The sequence below is a fragment of the Leptonychotes weddellii genome, chromosome 10, assembly GCF_054177405.1.
Source record: "Leptonychotes weddellii isolate Sample4059 chromosome 10, ASM5417740v2, whole genome shotgun sequence".
Taxonomy (NCBI): domain Eukaryota; kingdom Metazoa; phylum Chordata; class Mammalia; order Carnivora; family Phocidae; genus Leptonychotes; species Leptonychotes weddellii.
Window position 1 is genome coordinate 19,805,760 of NC_138378.1, and position 22,278 is coordinate 19,828,037.

At 48.9% G+C, this 22,278-nt stretch overlaps 2 protein-coding genes across 2 annotated transcripts in view; one reads left to right on the plus strand and one right to left on the minus strand.

Annotated features, from left to right (window-relative positions):
* The window catches only part of SAMHD1 (SAM and HD domain containing deoxynucleoside triphosphate triphosphohydrolase 1), a 49,310-nt gene extending 46,693 nt beyond the window's left edge, over nt 1-2,617 (plus strand). The window contains exon 16 of the mRNA XM_006733646.3: nt 435-2,617. Coding sequence (XP_006733709.1) covers nt 435-569 — 135 coding nt within the window. The 3' untranslated portion in view covers nt 570-2,617. The remainder of the gene's footprint in view (nt 1-434) is intronic.
* TLDC2 (TBC/LysM-associated domain containing 2) lies at nt 2,254-14,832 on the minus strand. Its single transcript, XM_006733647.3, has 6 exons — nt 14,388-14,832; nt 13,026-13,187; nt 12,380-12,532; nt 10,261-10,356; nt 4,803-4,876; nt 2,254-3,790 (listed from the first exon to the last, which is right to left on the minus strand). Exons 1-6 carry the CDS (start codon nt 14,415-14,417, stop codon nt 3,655-3,657), a joined length of 651 nt encoding a protein of 216 aa, XP_006733710.1. The 5' UTR covers nt 14,418-14,832; the 3' UTR covers nt 2,254-3,654.
* Between the last annotated feature and the right edge of the window lie 7,446 nt (nt 14,833-22,278).

Consider the following 22,278-nt stretch of genomic DNA (forward strand, 5'->3'; position numbering starts at 1 on the left):
TGGGCTCTGCGCTCAGTGTGGAGCCTGCTTAAGATTCTGTCTCTCCCTCTGCTCCTCCCCACCCCTCTCTCCCTAAAAAAAATAAAATAATATAAAAAAATAAAAGCAATTGGTATTTTCAAAAAAAGAAAGAGTTTGTGTTTTGTGAAAAGTGTATGAAGGCAGAGGAGTCAGAACTCTGTGGTGTCCTGCCTCTGGCCATCTTTGAGAAGAATAGGTCCGATAGCGTTTCCTACAGAGGCTCTTACCTGCTCAGGACTGTGGTGTTTCTAATTTGGCCCAAGCACAGGGCATATATGTAATTTAGGGTTTCCCAAGAATAAGTACGTCTAGAAGCAATCTATCTGCAAGACAACGATAGGTGCACATGAGGATTTCACTCAAAGTTATGAAAACTGGCTTTTCTTTGTTCCTGGTTTTTCTTTTCTTGACAGGATGGTGACGTTGTAGCCCCTCTTATAACACCTCGAAAAATGGAGTGGAATAACGCAAATTCAGCCCAGAGCCCAGATCACTTCCAGAAAGAGTCCAAATCTAGACAGCGCCTTTTTCCGGATGACTCAGTGTGAATGTTTGCAACCAGTTGTTTACATAAAGCCTTCTTCCCTGTCCCCCAGCAGTATTAACTAATGTAGGGAATTTGGTCATGGAGTTCTACAAATTTAGTGATAACTAGTGCTTTTTATATTTTGAATGTACACACATGCTGAAGCTAAGTAATTTTTATCCAAAGAAACAAAAAGGTATTAGGCAAATCTTGCTATACATGCTACGGAAAGTGTTACCTTGTCTATTTTAACTGTAACTAAAGTCTTTCTCTAGTAGTCTTATTTTCTTAGAATAACAAAAAAAAAATTTAGGTACTCTGAACTCTTACGACATATGATTGTTCTTTTAAAAAAAAAATGTTTAGAAATGAGAGAAGGTGCACATAGGAATTTGAAGTTGGGACTATCGTAAACAGCCATGGTTAAGAACGAAACAAAATCCTAGCCCCTTGAGGGAGGTACCCATCACCTCGAATTTGAGGACAATTCTTCTTAAGTGATCTGAATGTTCGTGAAAGACCTTCCCTCACCCTTTTAGCCAGGTTGGACTAATCAGTAGGAAATGAGGGCCGGGAGTTAGCTCCAACTCCTGAGTGAGAGGCATGATTAATTTTTTGAAAAGGTCCGAGTGCTCTGGCCTTCTCTGGAGTGGGACATAAAACTGCCTCTGGGGAGGCTGTTCTCTGGGTCAGTTGCAGCCCCAGGCCTGGGCAGTTTCTTACTCCTGAATACTCACTGTCCATGTCCCAAGGTCTTTTTCACTATCACTACTCAGCCTGGAGAAGGCTCTCCTCCGACCTTCTGTCTGAATTTCCCTTGTAAGCTGATCAGGGTCACAGAAGCCATTCTTGGGGCTGGGGCTACTCAGAGCTGGGACTTTGTTTTTGCTGGTTCAGTGAGCATTTTATGGGTTTCAGAGCAAAGACTGAGCTGCCTGGGATGAAATGAGTGATTATCCTGAGAATTCCAAGTTCCCCTCCGTGGCCCAGTATTCCCCATGCTTGTTCTTTACCTCCTGCAGTGGAGTAGGCACCACTGTAGGTGAGCAATTCTGTGCAGAGGGCCCCCACCCCCACCTCCATATACACACAATTGCCAGTTCTACAGACCTTCACCAAGAATAAAGTCTGGAGTTAGAGCCAAAGCTGGTGGTAGCCAGAGGGTCCTGTAGATGCAGGGCAGTGGGGAATGGGAGTCCTAAGCCCTTAACATCTTATGCTTTGACACTCCCTTACAAAAGCCTCCATGGCAGGCCGGGATTGGAGAGCCAGGCCTGGCTCCAGGCAAGAGCAAGTGGGAGGAAGGAAGGAACTCAGACTATAGGCAGCAGATTATCCACAGTCTTAGGAATGCTGCCACCTTCTACTGTGTAATCAAGTTCTGTTCTGTTGACACTAGGCTGAAAAGTATTAGAGATACCTGCCATTCTGTATAACCACCACCACCCTCCTCCATCCCCCAGTAGATGATCAAGAGTTGACCCTAATTCACAGGAGAATAATTAAAACCCTCCCCACTTCCACCATAATGCTGTGTGGGTGAGGATGTGTCCACATGTGGGCTAGAAGCACAAGTGAAGTCAGCCATGGGACTGGGTCATATCTGTGTTGGCCGAGGTACCTCTGAAACATTCAGTGGGGAGAACTGTGGGGCTCAGACTTAGTGTATCCAGACTCAAGGTCAAGAATGTAATGTTCTTCTGCTAAGATTGTTTTCTTTCTGCAACTCCTATCTTTAAATCATTGTGGTTTACTCTGGAATTTTATGGTTTCAATATTGTATCATTGTGCTATCTGAGAAATAACTTGAATCAACTTTGTTTGCACCCTTTACATATAAGTCAGCTGCACTTTATGCTCTTTGCAACTGTTTTAATTATCAGAACCGTGTGCCATTTACAAGGTTAAATTTTTCTTAACACCTTCACTGTTTGTATAAAAACTGAGATTTTAACAACCTCTAGAGTTACTGAACTGTTGTCACCTTGAGAATGTAAGAACTATGAGTTTAAATGATTTGTTACTTCATTTGGGTGAGGAAAATAGCTGCAATAAAGCTTCATGAATGTATCTCCATCTTGAAACCAAAGGTGTTTTCCTTAATGACGTCCTCTCACACATGTGTGCCCAGTCTGCACCCTGTTCTGCAAATGAAATGTGTCTAGGAATCTACCCAGATGCGTCTGACTATGTCAACGCTATGTTTGGTTTGCAAGAGAGGGGATGATATTTAACAGGACTTATGTTATTTGGTTTTCTGACAGGAGGCGGGCATTGTCAATGGGACGGGATATGGATGTCTCTTCATTTCCTGAGCTCTTGTGTCAGGAAACATATCTTTCCTCCTTTTTAACCTGCCCTAGGTTCCCATCTACAGAGATTCAACTTCTTTATCCAAATAGGCATATTGTTCATTTGCTGCTTTCATATCTTCCTTGTGAAATTAGAGATTTGCAAGCACCCCGTATGCTGGTGGCCGACAGGAAGCCCTCAGTGTTCTAGAAAAAGATGCTACCAGAGTCTTTATTGGTTTCACTAGTTGAGCCCAGGTGTCTGTGGTTTGACAGTATGAAGTTAAAATGATTTCTAAAACATCCAGAATAGAATATATATATCTCCATGGAAAATTCTCTAGAAGGGTGTATATGAAAATGAAAATGTTAGTGTTTTGGGGGAGTGCTTGAATTTTAGGCAACTTTAAAATTTTTTAAAGTCTTCTGTTTTTTCTACAGTCAACATGTTTTAGTTGTATAATTTCTAAAAAGAAATTTCAGGGGGGCGCCTGGCTGGCTCAGTTGGTGGAGCATGGGACTCTTGATCTCAGGGTCATGAGTTTGAACCCCATGCTGGGCATGGAGCCTACTTTAAAGAAATGTCATGAGGGTCTTCGTGCTGTTCAGAAGAGGTGTAAGTACCTTTCACTTCAGAGTCACCTGTCCTGGAGAACATTGCTTGCTTCCAGGACTGTCTCAGGTCCCCGGGCCACAGGGAGGTCTGGTCACAGCCATAGTCATCCAGGTTTTGGAGAAAATGGGCAGCCCTCTCTAAGGAGGGTCTAGATGGTGTTCATGAGCAGGTCTGAGCATTTGTTGTTTCAGAAAGCTCCATCAGCTCAGGACCCAGGCCTCCAGCTCCTTGATGCAGAACTGCTCTTGCCGGGCCAGCACCTCATTATTGAAGGTTGCACAAGGGTGGCTTCCCCCATGGTACAAGTCTCCATCCAACCACAGCCCAAACTGGCCACTAAAGAGAAGAGGAAAATCTCAGCATGACTCACTCCTGGATGTTGGCCTTCCAGGTCTACACCATCAGCCTTTGGCCTCACCATGACCACAGCTCAGTTTTGCCTGTTTCATCTTCCCTTAAACTGATTTATATCCAGAATTGTTGGGAACTCCACATGTTGTTCCCCATAAGATTTGGAGCATTTTTTTTATAGTTAAATGATTTTAATAAATATATACAGTGGTGCACCACTGTCCCCAGTCCAGTTTTAGAACATGTGGAACATTTTAAAGATGGCAATGCTTAACCAAAGGAGTGAATCTTAAGGCATGGACTCAGCCCAAAACATTTCAGAAAGCATCCATTCTGATCCCCTCATTAGACAGCAAACTAGGCTGGGGCTGGGAAGTGGGTTACTGCAAATCAGCTATGGCTTGTATGTTCTGTGCCAAACTGTCTCAGTAGAGGCTCTTCAGGGAGCTGGGAGAGCAAAGAACTTGCCTGGTACTAGTCAAACACCGCTTTCATCTTTGCCCTCAAGATAAGATTTATTCTGCCTGAATTTGGAGGTCTCACCAGGAATAAGGCTAACTTTTTCTTCCTAACCCACTCATCCCCCCAACACACACACACGCGCGCGTGCACACACGCTGGTTTCCTGGGCAGATGCCTGCCTTCCTCCAGTGAGCTATGTTACCTGATCTAGCCTCCCATCCCTTGACTCTAGCCTCATCCAACCATGCAGAATGCTGTTCCCCAAATCACATGCATTCAGACTAAGCTGTCATCAACTGTAAACACTTTGGAGGGTAGTCCATGCCATTCTACCCCCTCGGTGTTTAGAGGAGGCTTGAGGGGTTTGACTGGGGGACTAGGCAGCACCGGGGCCGTGTTGAAGGGAAAGGCCTGGAAGTTCACCACTAGCTTCATCTTATCTGGGGCAGCTGTAGCCCAGCATTTCCGGATGGGGGAGGGACCAGAACACAGACTACCCCAAGACTCCAGACCCTGGGAGGACTGAGACATGCACCTGCCGCTGCCCATCATCAGTGAATCCAAGTCTCCTTTCACAAAGAAAGAGTTGCTTCCGGTCCACTTGAAGACCTGGGATGACAGGAGAAAAGCTGGGTTACTGGGGGAGTCCTGCCCTTGCAGTTTGACTCCACACCACTGGGTGGCAGTGTCGTGGAGGGAACGGAACATCCAGGCCCAAGCCCCAGCTAAGCGTCGGGAAGTACCCCGGCCCCTGAGGAGATTTCTTTCCATTCTCCCCGGGATTTCATCTCCTCTTGCCTTCCAGTCTGAGTTCCCACAACCCCAAGCCCCCCTGTTCTAGAAACAGACGAGAACTCTCTAGCATCCTGCTTGCAAAGCTGGAGAGAAGAGGGGGAAGTTCCTGGTCAGGAGCTAGGCCCTGATTCTGCCATGAGCTGTTTCCTCCTCTCTCCCTGGAGCCTGCCCACTTCCCCACACTGCCTCATACTCCGTTCTTTAGCAGGTCTTGTGGGCCCCACCCCAAAGACACAGCCAGACTACCCCCATTTCTGTCACGTCTATCTCCACTTGTGCCCACCCAATCCCCGCCACAGTCACTCCTCGCTAGCTCACAGCCTCCTTACTTGTCCCTGCTTCCGGTCACCTGCCCACAGCCCATCTCCGCTCTGCCTTGTGATCAATATTACCATTCCTCTGCCTAAAGCCCTCCGAGGGCTCCCCGCTGCAATGGGAATACAATCCAGCTCCTCACTCCAGCCAGAAGCCCAGCCTGCTCTGACTGCCGCTTTCCTCTCTGACCTCTTCTCCCCCTTACTGACTTCACTTCAGCTACCCTGGCCTTGCTGTCCCTGGGACACCCAAAGCTATTCCTGCTTTAGGACCTTCACACTTGCTGATCCCTCTACTGAGGATGCTCTGCCCCCAGATCCTGAAATGGCCCACTTCTCATCTTTCAGCCCAAATGTCATCCCAGAGAAGTTTCCTGGGTCACCTTGCCTAAAGTAGCCCTTCCTCCCAGGCCCTGTTTCCTTTTCCTCAGCATTTAGCACTCTTTGAGATGACCCCGTTCATGTGCCAATGTGTCGTTGCTTAGTCCACTACCGTGTAAGGTCTGTGAGGGCGGTCTTGATTCCCAGCAATATTCCCAAGGCATGGTATAGATGTCTGTTGAATGAATAAATTATTCAAGAGTCAATTGGGCTAATAAAAATATTTCTAGAAGGCCACAAATGTATAGCATATTACTGCCTGTAATTAGTTGTTTTAAAAAAATGCTATGAGCAGCCAAAGGGTTTTTAGCAAGAAAACAGACTAATAAAATAAACCCTGGGCTCAGAAGAGATAAGATAATATTAACAAGTGACCATGAAAAGACAGAACCATTCAATTCCTGCTCTACTTTCATCGAAGAATGTGACCTTCAGACTTGAAGGAGTAAGATAAACATTGCTACGGAAGAAGAAACGACGACCCTGTTCATGGTGCTATTTGGAATCACCATCAAGGAGCCACTGGGAATTCATAAAGAACACAAGAGGTGTCAAAAGACCAAAGATAGGCAAAGATTACCCAATTAAAAACAAAAACAAAAACAGAAAAACCAAGATTCCATAATGGGGGCTGGGAAGACAGCCCTTCTAAAAATAATTCATCTCATTCAACAATTTAAAAAAATTTTTTAAATTTTATTCATTCATTTATTTATTTATTTTTAGCATTTAGTACCAGTCACTTTTATGTACTGGGTGGAATGGTGAATGTAACAGACAAAAATTCCTGCCTTCATGGGACTCCCATTCTAGTAGGTGGAGGCGGGTAACTAAGTAAAATAAATAGACTGTTAGGTGGTGAAAAATGCTAAGGATAAAAAAGTAGAGAAGGACAAGAAGGGTTTTCAAAGAATGGAATGTTATAAATTTAAATTAGTTGGTCACAGAGGGCCTCTCTGTGATGGTGACATTTGAGCAGAATCCTAAAGGAGGTAAGACCTGAGCCATGTGGTTGGTGATCCAGTAGAAGGCAATCTAGGCAGAACAGCATATGCAAAGGCCCTGAGGTAGGAGCAGACCTGCATGTTTAAGGACCAGCTCAGAGCTCACTGTGGCTAGAGCAGAGTGAGGGAAAGGAAAAATAACAAGAAACAACATAAGAGAGAGGCCAGAAGATGTAGGGCCTTGTAGGTTGTTATATATATTTTTAAGATTTTATTTATCTGAGACAGATAGCAAGAGAGAGCACAAGCGATGGGGCGGCGGGGGCGGGGGGCTGTGGCTGGCGGTGGGGAGAGGGAAAAGCAGGCTCGCCATTGAGCACGTAGCCCAATGCGGGGCTCGATCCCAGGACCCCGAGATCATGACCCAAGCCAAAGGCAGATACTTAACCAAGTGAGGTTAAGGCCCAAGCCACCCAGGCTCACAGGCCTTGTAGGTTATTATAAAGACTGGCTTTTCTCCAAGAAAGAAAGCCATTGGCAGCTTGGAGCCAAGGAATGACATGCTCTAACTTACCTTTTAAAAGGAATACTCTAGGGGCCCCTGGGTAGCTCAGTCTGTTAAGCGTCTGCCTTCAGCTCAGGTCATGGTCCTGGAGTCCTGGGATCAAGCCCTGCACTGGGTTCCCTGCTCAGCAGGGAGTCTGCTTCTCCCTCTCCCTCTGCCCCTCCTCACAACTGCTCATTCTCTCTCTCTCTCTCTCAAATAAATAAACAAACAAATAAATAAAATAATCTTTAGGGGAAAAAAAAGGAACACTCTAGCTATTGTGATGACTGAGGTGGAAGCAGGGAGACCCTTCAGGAGGGCATAGCAGGAACAAGGACAAATAATGATGCTGGCTTGAACCAGGTGACAGCAAAGGACATGGTGAGAAATGTTGGGTTCTGGATATAGATAGAGAAGGCAGAGCCATCAGGATTCATTGACAACTCAGGTGTAGGGTGTGACAGAGAGGAATCAAAGACCCCAAAATTTCTGGTCTCAGCAGTAGGAAAGATGTAGGTGCCATTAACTTCACTGGGGAAGATGGGCAGGAGGAGCAGATTTGGGGGCAAAGTTAGGAGCTCGGTTTGGGACCTGTGAGGCTTGAAATGCCGGGCTTGAGGTCCAAGCAGAAGCTCTAGGTAGTAGTTGGATATATGTCAATTTCGAGTTCAGGGGTAGAGGCCATCAGCACGAGACCTTGAAAAAAATGAGGGTAGAGAAGAGACAAGAACCAAAAACTTTGCTCTGGGACCCTCTGATGTCAAAAGGTTGGGGAGGTGAGGAGGAATCAGCAAAGGATTCTGCCAAGGAGTAGTCAGTGCAGTAGGAGGAAAATCCGAGAGCTTTAGAATTCCAGCATGTGAATACAGGAAAACAAGTGGTAATTAGAATCCAGCACGGGTTTACTAGGAACAACGGACCTCTTTCCTGTTTCCTGGAAAGATTACCAGGCTGGCTGATGGAGACAATGCAATAGATACCTTGTGTTTTGCTTTTAGCAAGGACTCCGTAGCTCCTTGTGACCTCGTCATGGGACCAAATAATTGTGTGTCTGAGTATATCTGTAGGTCCTTGGTCCATGCATTGGAGGGGAGGTCTCTCATAGCAAACAAAAACACCTGGGACTAGTTCTTCATCCATTGAACGAGTATATCGTGAGGGCATGTTCTGGCAGTGCAGACACACTCTGACCCCCTACCCATTCATCTGTTGGGTTCCTAAATGGGCATTGTCTCCTTTCCAATTACTGTGCCTTTGCACATGCTCCAAGAAGACTGCTCCCCATGCCCTTCATCACCTGGTGATCTTGTTTGTCCATCAAGATCCAACTCAAGAAGCTCCTCCTCTAGGAAGTCTCCTTTGATCTCCCCACTCCCGTTTGATAGAGGTGCTCTTCCTTGCAGTTTCTTCCACAGCCCTTATCGCTCTATATTGTGATCGCCTCTCTTCTGCAAGCCAGAGAGCATCTCCGTCATTTAGAGGGGTAGCCTAGCGCCATGCCTGAGTTCAAGCCCCAGGGCCTGTTTCTGCATCTCATCCTCACCACTGACTAGCAAGTCACTCGACCTCTCTGTGCCTCTGTTTCTTCAACTGTTAAGTGGGGCCGATAATATTATGTCCCTCAGAGGAGTGTTGTTATGATTAAATGCGCTAATTTGTGACTGTCTCAGAATAGTGCCTGGCAGGTGGTACGCTAGTGCCCAGTTAGTTGCTACTATTTTTATGAGGAGTAAAAGTAGTGCGCTTCGTGCCAAGCCTGCAGCGCTCAGTCGTTTTATTCAATAAATAGCTCAGAGATGGAAAAGTTTTACATGGGAGATGCTGGCGACTGACCATCCCCCTCCCTCCTTCTAAAGCTCTACTCTCCAGCAGCAAGTACCCTCTGTCTCCACCAGTCTTGGCTCTGTCACTCACCCATCTCCTAGTCACCAGTCACCGTGAATTAGAGGCTTGAGCTCTGTCTCACCCTCCTCTCCTCCTTCCTCATTCCTGCAGTGTCCTTGGTGAACTTCGCCGTCCGCACGGACCCATCCCGTGCCTGCCCTCAGCGCCCTTCCTTTTCCAGTGCAGGGGTCTTCTTACCCCCACCTCAGCCACTGTCCCCTCTGTTCACACCCAGGAACCCGTCCTTCCTGGTTTGTTTCCAATGGCCCTCTCTCTTAGATCTTATATTCCAACACGTGGCTCGACTGGTGTCCTTGCTCCAAGTCTCTGACCACAAGGCCACCTCTCAACTGTTGTTTTCGTCTTCGTCTCATTGTCCTTCAGCCTCCCTGGCTGCCCTTCCCCACTGATCCAGACTAGGTTCTGTGGTCCATTTTACATTTCCACTCCCTTCAGCTTCCGCTTCCCTCTCTCGCTTGGTCACACCATCTTAGCGGAAGCCCCATCCTGGAGAAGCCCTCCCAGCCACACTCTCCACGCCGGAACCAAGGAGCCGAATGTAGCTGGCGGAAAAACACCAGGGGACTAGATTGCCTTTAAGCTGACGCTCCCCACTTCCAGTTCACGCTGCCTAGCTGTCCTTCTGTTTCTCTGGTTCTCTCCGGTAGGCCTCCCTCTCTACTCCCGTAATGACGATTTGACACCTTCTCTCTGCTCAGTCTGTACACTCTCTCCCCCAACCTCACTCTTAGCCGATGACCTCAGCCCACACTTCCTAAGAAGACTGAAGTCACTGGATGTGTCTGTCTTCCTCTTCCTACCTGTACACCCACAGATCTACCTGCACTTGGACCCATCTTGTCTTCGCAGCCTGCTCGGGTGAGCAAGACCCCTCTTCCTTTATGAGCCAGTCTGTGGTCGCCAGGGACCTACTGAGCACTGTAAGAAATGAAGATGAACAGGGCCAAGGGGGATGCGCTGCCCACCACTGGCCTGTCCCATTCCTTCTGTGGAAAGATGGAGGGATACAAGGCACCCCAGCATGGGGGATAGAGCTAGGGGCCACTGGGGCCTCAGGATCTTTGTCATAGCCCTCCTCCCCCCTCCCTAGGAGGCTGGGAATATCACCTTTAGCTGTGGGGAGAAGGAGAAGAGGAATGTCTCTCCAGTACCATAGAAGCTTTTGCTGAGTCGAATGGCCGAGGAAGAGAAGGCTCCAAACATCTGGAAAGCAGAGGAGCTTGCTGCGGCAGCTCGCGGGGAGAGGAGGCAACCCCATTCTCCAGGCTTGGTAATATAGGCTCACCTAGCCGGGCGGGGAGCCTGGGACAGAGCTGGGGGGTGGGGAGGGCCGCGTGGGCCCATCAGCGCGTGTCCTTTCCCTTAACACTCCCCAAGGAAGAACTCTTGCTGGCGTCTTCCTACTTTTTCTTAAACGTACCTATTTTATAAAAGTAATCCTTGTAGAAAAGTATTAGAAGTTACAGACAAGCAGAAAGAGAAACTAAAGCCATATTCCAATTCCCCCTTCTGCTCTCCAAGGTAACTATTCTTAACGTTTTGGTGCATTTCCTTCCAGCATCTGTTTAATGCCAGTGTATATGTTCTTATACAGAAAACCAGATCCTACAGTACATCTGTGTTTTTTGTTTTTTTTTTTTTAAGTTTTATTTATTTAAGTAATCTCTACACCCAAGATGGGGCTCAAACTCACGACCCTGAGATCAAGAGTTGCACGCTCTTCCAACTGAACCAGCCAGGTGCCCTGTACCTGTGTTTTGTAAGCTGCCTCCCCCTTCACGTTTCTTTATAAAAGTTCAAACACACAGAAAAGTAAAAGCATGGTACAGATACCCTCCATGTGTATTCAAAATTGTGAATGTGTTCGCCATATTTACTTTCTCTCTCCTTATATTTTTTGGTGTTCTGTTTGACAGTAAGTTGCAGATATTATAACCCATTTACCCCTAAATGGTTCAGCTCCTAAGAATGGGGATTTTCTCATGTATGACCACAATACTGTCATCTCACCTAAGAAAATTAACAGCAATTCCATAATGTTATCTAGTATCTAGTTCGTAATACATTTTCTCCATTGGCACAAGAGTGCCTTTCATATCCTGCTTTAAGAACAAAAACTTGGGGCGCCTGCCAGCTCAGTCGGGGGAGCATGCAACTCTTGATCTCAGGGTTGTGAGTTCAAGCCCCACGTGGGTGTAGAGATTACTTAAAAAAATAAAAATAAAGTCTTAAATAAATAAATAAAAATAATAAAAACAACACTTTTAGTAGGTATGGCTCTACATCATTTTTTCCCCCAGCCCTTGGTAATATTTCACTATGTCGCAGAACCATAGTTCACTTAGCCATTTTCTCCTGTGGGATAGTTGGTGGACTGCAGGTTTTCCCTCTTATACCGAGTGTTGAGGGGCAGAGGCAGGACCACTGGGAGGCAGCCATGGGGAGTAGGTTTTGGCTTAATGTAAGGAGTCACTTCCTCATAGTCAGCAGCATTCTGCCAAGGAAGGGGCTCCATCCTGAGGAAGTGAGCTCCATGGCCTTGAGGTGGAAAGTCCTTGATTGGCATCTTGAGGATGGAAGGAACTCCTGCCCACATGAGGGTCCTCAGGGACCCTCGAGATCTCTCCCAGCTCTAACATGTTCCTCCCGTGGAAGAGCACTTGAAACCAGCATTTCCCCCCCTCCCCTGGCCCCTGTCTAGAGGGCCTGGCAGAACACCCCCCGGCCCCCCCACGTTGGCGAGACCACAGGGATCTGAGACAGCGCCTTCCCAAGGTCTGTGGCTGCCTCCTCAAAGCCAGCTTTTACTCTTAGCCCCCAACCAACAGGGGGATGTTTTCAAAGCATCAATGGATCATGAAGGTGCAGATCCTCCACTTCCGATGTCTCCCCAGTTGATTATTTGTTCACCTCTGGCCCGCCTCCCCATTAGGCCTGTAGCTCCAAGAGGGCTGGAACCACTTCTGTCTGGACCTTGCTCTTGTCCACATCTAAGCTCGCACATAGGCGGTGCTTAATGTACATGTGTTAAATGGATGAATTAGGGGATGAAGGAAGGAAGGAATGGCTCTGAACGGGGGAGGTCTCTATGTCATCATCATTGTCCCTTACATGTGACGGGCTATCCCCTCTGCCTCCCGGCCCTGAGGCTGCCCTGGGGCAGGGCCCGCTGGTGTGTGGTCGGGCACCCCCAGGGCTTCAGGCTGGGGCCCCGGGCCCAGCTCACCTGCCCATCCTGGTCCCTCAGCACCAGCAGCACCGGCCCACTGTGGCCTTCCATCTGCCTGTACAAGCTCCGCAGGCTGAAGCCATCTCTCGACGTGCAGAAGGCCAGGCTCCAGGGATGTCCGGTGACTCGTGGCGGGAGGTGGAGGCTGAGCTAGGGACAGGGCTGGAGGTGAGCAAGGATCCCCGTCCTCCCCCGCTCCTTCCCCCCATCCTCAGGGTCCCAGAAGGGCTGAAGTTGGACAGGCCCCACTCACACAAGCATGGTGCTTTATGGGTGTCACAGGAGTTTACCGTTTCCAAGGGCCCCTTAGAGAGGGATTATCATTCCCATTTTACGGTTGCAGAAAATGAGGCTCAGGGAGGTGAAGCCACTTGCCTAAAGCCCACACGGGGAGTAAGTGGCAGAGCCAGGATTTGAACCAAGGTCAGGTCTCCCTCAGGACTCTCTCCCCTTGGTCACGTTGGTCCCTACAGGCTGGAGAATAGATGAGATGCTGAATCCCTCCCCCTAATCCTCCCTACCTCATCCTTCCGCCCGCCCCCCCAGCTTTGGGACATAGCCGGAGTGACCCCAGGTGTCCCTGGACCTGGCTGGGGTAGGGCAGGAGGGTGGGACCCTGAGGCTCCTGGCACTGTGCCCGAACCTGCCTAATCTCCGAGGCTCCTAGAACCTGGCTGGCTTCTGCCAGTTGGGGCCCCACGGGATCTTCCGGAGCAGGAGCTGAGACGGGGGCCGGGGCTGGGGCTGTCTCCTCTTCCTCCTCTTCACCCTCCTCCGCAGATAGAGCGTCATCCACCTGGCTGGGCTGTGAAGACACCAAGAGGGACAAGGAGACATTGGCTTCCATGTCTCCAGAGCCCAAGAGCCTCGGCTGCCTCACCACCCCTGCTTAGGCCCCTGCCACCACCACCCACCCCTGCCTGTGACCGGCTCCCGTCCTGGCCCCTGCCAGCTGAAGGTCGGAGGTACGCATGCCCATCAGATGTGGCCATGGACTCTGTGGTTTGTCTGCCTGCCTGCTCTAGATCCAGAGTGGGTGTCAAGGATCAAGTTCTAAGCTCAGGGGCAGGAGAGAAAGGCAGGAGGCAGCCCGGCCCAGCCCAGCCTTGCGAGCTGTAACCCTGTGTCTGCACCCGAAACAATAATAATAATATCAACAATCATAACAATAACAATACCGGTAGTGGCCGATGTTGGTCAGCACACCCTGGGCCAGGCCGGCTGAGTGCTCGCTGTGCATGATCTCTCTGTATTTTCCCAAGAATCCTAAGAATGTTCTCCTTACTATCCTTATTTTACAAAGAAAAAAAATGAGGGCCGGAGGCTTCCCTGTCGGCCAGGGAGACAATGCGTGTAGCAGCTGAGAAAGCACGGGCAGGTTTGTGTAAGATGTGTGTTCATCCACGCGAAGGTGTGTATCAGCTTAAAATAGACTTGTGTTGGCAAATCAGTGTGAGAGTGTTGAGTAACTTTGTGTGTTTACCTGTCAACATGTTTGTGAGTGTGAGTTGGGATTGTATAAATATGTGTGTGTGTCAGTGTGGATGTGTCTTGGTTTATGCATTCATTCAGCTGAGCTTCCACTCTGGTCCAGAGGGTATGTGCGTGTGCGTGTGCGTGTGTGTGTGTGTGTATACACATGCACCTGCGCACAATGACTTGGGGACTTTTCATAAGGAGAGGCTCCTCCAAGATGAGAAATGACCAGGACACTGCTTTCCTGTTACCCAGGTTCAGGCCTAAGGAAGGGGTCCTAGCTGCGTGGGGCTTCTGGACAGAGCGCCATCTGGCTGGAGACAGCGGTCTATGCTTGTTAGGGTCTCAGGACCATGGGGTTGGGGCCCCGGGGTTCCTGAACTCTGAACTCTAGGCCAGCTGGAGAGGGACTTGGAAGGGAACAAAGCACCCGCCTGCCTCCAATCCTAGCCCAGACCCCACCCTGCCAGAGATCTGGCCTCCCCCACCTTCACTGGCCTGACTCCCCAGCCCAAGCTGGGCCTCTTACCAGCCGAGTGTAACGCCAGCGACCTTTCATGCTGTCCGGGGCCCCAAGGCTGGTGGTAAGAGTCCTCAGCCCTCCCAGGGGGAGGGAGTACTTCGGGCTGGCGAGGCCTAGAAATGAGAGGGAGAGGCCTGGGGCACACCCTGCTAGCTCCGGGCCACCTAGCTGCCCTTTGCTCTCTCCTGTCACTCCCAGGACTAATCGTCACTGGGTAGGTCTGTGAGGTCAGCTACCCTTGGCATTCAAAGCCTCACTTGGAGTTAGCAACTAACACGCATTAAATTAACCCAGTAATTCTAGCTGATTCCCTTCCATCTCCCTACCCTTCTGGAAGATTGGCCTAGGGATTCTGGCCCTTTGGGCAGACACGCCTGAGCTCCAGGCTGGGGGTCTGGAGCCTCTGGTTCTCTCTCTGACCTTGTGTAAGTCCCTTGCACCCTTGGGCTTCAGTTTTCCTACATGAAACATGTTGGACCAGACCATCTCAGAGGCCCTCACAATACTGACTGCAGGCAACTCAGTTCCCTCTGTATTACAACAGAAGCTCGAAAGGAGCCAAGCCTAAACCAAAAGAACAACAAATGAACAAAATCTTCATTTTTTTTTAAATCTTCATTTTTCTAATTTAAAAAGTAAGGCATGTATATTATAGAAAGTTTGAGGAATCTAGAAAAGAATAAAGAAAGATACAAAAATATTCATGATTTCATCTCTCAGAGATAAGCTTTCAACACTTAAGTATATTTTTTCCAGTCTGTTTCATTTATTTAATATATATACACATATTTTTATAAATAGATCATACCATGTATAATTTTATAAAGTGCCTTTTCCACTTAAAAATGAGAATTTTCCAATGACATTCAGCACCCTTTGAACACATGATTTTTTTTTTTTAAAGATTTTATTTATTTGAGAGAGAGAATGAGAGACATTGAGAGAGAGAGCATGAGAGGGAGGAGGGTCAGAGGGAGAAGCAGACTCCCTGCTGAGCAGGGAGCCCGATGTGGGACTCGATCCCGGGACTCCGGGATCATGACCTGAGCCGAAGGCAGTCGCCTAACCAACTGAGCCACCCAGGCGCCCCTGAACACATGATTTTTAATGGCTACATATTGTTTCATCATAGGATGTATCATTTATTCCTCAACTGTTGGACATTTTGTTTGCTTCTAATTTTCTATGATTATAAGCAAAACTGTAGTGAAATTCCCTGCTCATAAATCTGATTATATCCTTTATGATAAATTTCAAAAGTTGAATGCTGAATCAAAAGGCATACACATAGTTCTTCTTCTTCTTTTTTTTAAAACTAATTTCTATACCCATCATGGGGCTCTAACTCACGGCCCTGTGCTCAAGTGTTGCATGATCCACTGACTGAGCCAGCCAGGCACTCCCATGTAGTTCTTTTTTCTTTTTTTTTTAAAGTGTTTTTTTTTTTTTTTTTTTTATTGAGAGAGACAGAGAGAGAGCATGAGAGAGAGGAGGGTTAGAGAGAGAAGCAGACCCCCTGCTGAGCAGGGAGCCCGATGCGGGACTCGATCCCGGGACTCCAGGATCATGACCTGAGCTGAAGGCAGTCGCTTAACCAACTGAGCCACCCAGGCGCCCCTCTTTTTTCTTTTTTTTTTAAGATTTTATTTATTTATTTGAGAGAGCAAGCACGAGCCGGAAGAGGGGCAGAGGGAGAGGGAGAGAAACAAGCAGACTTCCCTCTAAGTGGGGAGCCGTGGGGCTCGATTCCAGGACCCCAAGACCATGACCGGAGCCAAAGTCAGATGCTTAACAACCTGAGCCACCCTGGCACCCCTATAGTTCTCGATAATGTTTCCAACAAGGCTTTCCGGTGCTTAAAGCTGACCCATCTCAAGGTATTTTTTTTTTTTTTAAAGATTTTATTTATTTGACAGAGAGAGACACAGCAAGAGAGGGAACACAAGCAGGGGGAGTGGGAGAGGGAGAAGCAGGCTCCCCACTGAGCCGGGAGCCCGATGCGGGGCTCGATCCCAGGACCCTGGGATCATGACCTGAGCCGAAGGCAGACACTTAACGACTGAGCCACCCAGGCGCCCCTCAAGGTATCTTTAGTGAATCTCAGGGTAATATATTTCTGATCATCAAGTTTTATAACCGTAAATTACAGATAAGGAAATGACCCCTCAGAAAGTGGAAGAGCCTTACCATAGCCCCACTAGTATAACAGGGTGGTGACGAGTACAGACTCTGGAGTCAGGGAGTTCAAATCCTGGTTTTGCCACTTCCTTGCTATGTGACCTTGGGCAAGTTACTTAACATCTCTGTGCTTCAGTCTTCTCTTCGGTAAAATACTAATATCCACCTCATAGGGCTGTTGTAAGAGTAAAAGAAGATAATGCCTGGGGCGCCTGGGTGGCTCAGTGGGTTAGGCGTCCTGCTCTTGGTTTCGGCTCAGGTCGTGATCTCATGGATGGAGCCCTGCTCAGCGGGGAGTCTGCCTGAAGATGTTCTCCCTCTGCCCCTCTGCCCACTTGTGCATGCGTGCACTCTTTCTCTTCCAAATAAATAAATAAATCTTAAAAAAAAAAAGATAATGCCTGAAGAACTAGGATGCCAAGCCCAATCTCCATCCTTCTGTTACCAGTTCGATGAGATAACCCAGAGCACCTGGGGTTTGGTGAGCAGTGGATAAATGACAGTGCTTACTGCTATCCCCCCATCCCCCCACTGCCTCTGAGAAATCCAGGGCTCAAATTCCTGACACTTGGTCACTTAGTCGGGGGAAGAAGCAGCTCAGCGGGGAAGAAAAAGGCAGGAACTGTGGAAGAATGTACTTACACTGCTGAGCCTTGGCTTCTGGCAACCTCGCCCCAGCCTGTCCAGCCCGAGGATTTCCTTAGCTCACCTCCCAGACTCCCCAGAGACAGAGCCACTTCCAGAACACACCCGGCAGTCTGCCCGAAGCAGCGTTAGCTCTGCACCCTGGTCCGCCCGGCAGCGGCTGGCCCCTCTGTCCCCGCCAGGCTCCAGGTGCTCCTCCCTGGCTTATACCTGCCCAGAGGGCGGCCGGCCCTGGCCTTGCGCCCACTCCCGTTCCAGTTGGGAAGCCCGGCAGTGATTATCATCCATCAGAAACTCAAATCCCATAAACACACACAAACAAGACCTTGTCACCCTCTGACCTCCAGCTCTGCCCCACCAGTCCAAAGGGATGGCTCTTGAAGTCTCGCCACAGCTGCCAGGTGCCACCTGGTGCCTGGAGCCCACCACGAGGAACCTTGCTTTATCAGGTAAAATGCTACAGAAAAGGGCAGCGCTGTGGGAGTCTCCGTGGTCACCCCATGCCGCGGCGGAAGGCCAGGGCTGGGAAGCAGAGAGAAGCAGTCCTGCCTGGTCCTGGCTTGTTTCCCCTCCCTCCCCCGGGGTGATGGTACTTGCCTCAGTGGCGGGCCGTGGCAGTGGGTGAGTTCATGCACGGGAAGCCCGGTGTTGGGCACACAATAGGCACTTTGCCCACGGGGGTTACTTTTCTGCCCCTGGCTCATAGTAGGATTCCGTGAATGCTGCGTTGTCAAACCTCAGAACCTCCAGTTGGAAGGGGCTTCGGCTAATCCTAGAAGAGTCTCGGCCCAGGGCAGTACGCCCTGGAGGCTATGTCCCGCAGTGGTCTGCTGGCCTCTGCTTGGGGGGTGAGCCCCTTGTCTCAGGAGGCCCGCCTCGTTCTCACACAGCCGAGAGAGCGCTCTTCTGCTGGGCTTTGTGTTGAGGACCTGAGTCCCTAGATAGGCTGCCCAAGGCCAGGTCTCTTGGAGCAATGCCCCCTCCAGGAAGGGTGGGATGCAGAAAAGACTTGTATTATGGGGAAAACAGGCAAAGTGAAGGGCCCCGTTGCCACCTCAAACACGGCTGTTGCACTCTGTGTTTCAACTGTAAACAGTTCAGGGATCACACGTTTGGCCCTCTGGGCCCTCTCGGCCCTTCTCCCCACTTTATTTTCCCCAGGCTCAGTACCCGAACCACTGGGTACTTTGAGAAGCCAGTGAGATGTGCCTTGCTGTCCCATTCTTTGTCCTCGTGTCCAGGAAAACCCAGAATGTGACCTGTCAGGAGCACCAATTGCCAATAATAGGCCCCTCAAAGCTCCCATGATGGGATTCTAGGCGCCAGGGCGTCAGACATCCCAGCTCTGCCTCGAAGCTTGCCTTCTCCTTTCTTCTCCAGACCACATGCCATCTCTCTCAGAACTCCAGTATTATTGCCAGGAAACAACCTGAATGTCCAATAAAAGGGGGAAAGGTTAAGTGACCCTTGGAACATCCACTCCATGGGTTATTTCTGAGTTTTAAAAGTGATGTTTGCAAAGATTTTATAAATGCACGGGGAAATGCTTCTGCCGCTCTGGTGAGTGGGAAAGGCAGGACATAAAATCATATGCGCCGCACGGTTTCAGCTATGGGAAATACACTTGGCTAGAGTCCTTTCTAGAAAATAGCCCATGCTCACTGGGCGGCCTGGCTTCACCTCCTCACACGTCCTGGGAAGTCTGGTTTCTGTTCTCTGAGATCTGAGGTCTTTGCGCTCCTTGGTCTCCTCACTCTCACCGGGTGACTTTATTCTCCACTGAAAAAACAGGCCATCGTTGGCCGCCCTCTCCTCCTCCCGACAGAAGCCCCTGCATCTCATCCAAGTCTTCCATCCTTCCTCCAAGACAATGGAGGTAAGCGCCCTGCTCCTTTCAAAAGCCAAGCCCCCATCCCTCGATCTGTCTGCCCCCCTTCTCTCCCCCTCTCTCTCCACACGACAGTCCCCTCCCCAAATGCTCCATTTCTCTTCTTCCTACACTCCACCTCCATGTCCTGTTCACTCGTCAGTCCACTCCCTTTGGCTTCTGTCCCCACCACCTTGGCTCTTGTCAAGGTCCCCAGCAGCCTCCAAGTGGTGCCATGCAGTGGGAGGTCTCCCTCCTCATGTGTCTGTTCTCCTGACCTCCCGACAACACATTGCTGTGTGTTCTCTCCTACCTCACTGGCTGCTCTCTCTCAGTCTTTTCTGGCTGGCTTTTCCTCTTTCACTCACTTTCTAGAATCAGAAATTCTTAACTTCCTGCTTGTGCGCTAGTTTTTCTTTTCTCTATAGATGCTCTCCCGGTGTGACCTCACCTGGTCCCACGGATTTAAATATGGCCTGAATGCTGATGACTCTTCATGACTCCAGACCAACTAGAGTGATCTGTTTAAAACACAAATTAAAAAAAAAACCACCCACAAATTAGATTATATCATGCCGCTGCTTAGAGGCTTCCATGGCTTGTCACTGCATCAAGAATAAAGCCCCGGGCATCTGGGTGGCTCAGTCGATTAAGCGTCTGCCTTCGGCTCAGGTCATGAGCCCGGGGTCCTGGGATCGAACCCCCCCACCAGCATCGGGCTCCCTGCTCCGCGGAGAGTCTGCTTCTCCCTCTGCCCCTCCCCCCACTCATTCTCTCAATCTCGCTCTCTCTCTCAAATAAATAAATAAAATCTTAAAAAAAAAAAGAATAAAGCCCCTGCCCAGGGCATGCCTTGGCTCCACTCCAGCTTTAACTTGTCCTTTACTTTCCATCACTCATCTAGTCCCAGTCACACTGACCTTCTTATTTAAACATCTATCAAGTCTGTTTCTCCTCAGAGCCTTTGCCCTTGCTGTTTCATCTGCCTGGAATTCTCTTACTCTGGCTCTTTGAATAACTCCATTTATATGTATACATATTAAAAATTAAAAAAATATAAATATATATACATATATTTAATTTTTATTTTAAGCAGGCTCCACACCCAATGTGGAGCTTGAACTCACAGCCCTGAGATTAAGTGTTGCATGCTCTACTGACCAAGGTAACCAGGCACCCCTGAATAACTCAGTTTATTTATTTTTTTAGGGCTTTTTAAAAAATAACTCAGTTTATTTATTATTTTATTTTTAAAATATTTTATTTATTTATTTGACAGAGAGAGAGACAGCAAGAAAGGGAACACAAGCAGGGGGAGTGGGAGAGGGAGAAGCAGGCTTCCTGCTGAGCAGGCAGCCCGATGCGGGGCTCGATCCCAGGACCATGGGATCATGACCTGAGCCGAAGGCAGACGCTTAACGACTGAGCCACCCAGGCGCCCCTATTTATTTATTTTTAATAACTCATTTTAAATGTCACCTTCTCAGTGAGGCCTCCCTGACTATACTATTGAAAGCAGGTTCCCCTACTAATTCCTCTAATTCTCCCTCAGCCAATGGTTTGTTTCTTCCATGAAAAAAAAAACCTTTTCATTAAAAAAAAATCACCTCCTCTTTGAAGCCTTCCAGGATTTAGTCTTCATTCAGTTTTCATCATGTTGGTCAATTTAGCAGCTTGAATGGGAGGAAATAAACTGTTTTTTCCACTGGGTAACCGGCATCATTTCTTACAATCTGATATATAATTCTTATAATCATTTGATGCTTCATTCCTTCTTGAGTAGAGCTTTACGCTGTATACACTGTGTGCCTGAGCTGAACATTGCCCATTAGTGCAGCACAACAGACTCTGCAATTGGATGACCCTGGGATCCAATCAGTCTCAGCTCTGCCACTTCCAAGCTGTGTGACCTTGGACAAGCATTCCAGTTATCCATTGCCGCGTAACAAACTACCCCAAAACTTAGTGGCTTAAAACAACAATATTTCTTTTGCAGTTTGGGACAGCTCATTTCTGCTCTACTTGGCATCAGCTGGGACAGTGCCAAGACTGGGGCCTGAATCATCTGAAGGTTCGCTCTCCCACATGTCTGGTGGTTAGCAGGGACCAGAGCTGCAGTTGTTGGCTGGAACACCTTCACTAACCTCTCCATGAGGCCTGGGCTTCCTCTGAACATGGTGGCTAGGTTCCAAGGGGAGTGGATTAAGAGAGAGAGAGCGCGTGAGCACACGAGAGATCGCTGAAGAGCTTTTTATGAGCTAGCCTTGGAAGTCACACATCACTTTTGCCACTCTCTATTGGCTCAGGCCGTCACAAAGCCCTACTCAGGTTCAAGGGGAGGGGATAGAGATCCCGTCGCTCAACTGGAAGGGCGTCAATGCCACACTGTAAAAACAGCGATTGGGATGAGCTGTATATTGCTGTGCTTCTCCTTGGAAAATAGCCACAAGAAGCTCCTAACCTTCCTAAGATCCTCTGCTGAAGCGTTGAGCGCAGAGCCTGGCACAGGTGAGTGCCCAAGGGTCAGGAAGCTGCAGTCTCCCTGTCTGCGTGTAACCAGTTCTCAACTCCCAGCAAGTCTCATTCCTGAACTGAGCCTGAGTCCAAGAGCCCCTACCTAGGCCGCCCCCAACCTCGGACCCCTCCCCACCAGGGCCTGCTGCTCTCCAGGCTCTCCTGGGGCTACACTGTAGATTCATGGCTCCCCCAATCCAAAGACCCTCAGAGCAGGAAGAGCCCTCAGCCTCCTGCTGGGCCATGAGTGTTGGGACCCAGGCAGAATCTGTGTGGTAGAGCCGGGACTTGGGACTTGGACCCAGGTCCAAGTGGGAAGATTCAAGCCACTCTAATCTCAGGACCACTAGTGTGGCCATGGGTATGTCAGGAGGGGCTGAGCTGGCCTGGACTAGCATGTCCCCTGCCTGGATTCACACCGTCGAGCATCTCCAAGCCCACATTCTGCATGGCGGAGAAACCAAAACACAGAGAAGGTAAACCATTTCTTTCTTTTCTTTCCTTTTTTTAAAAAAGATTTTATTTATTTATTTATGTGTTCATGTGTGTGTGTGTGTGTGTGAGAGAGAGAGAGAGAGAGAGAGAGAGAGAGATCATAAGTAGGCAGACAGACAGGCAGAGGCAGAGGGAGAAGCAGACTCCCTGCCAAGCAAGAGCGCGGAGCCCACCCGATGCGGGACTCGATCCCGGGAC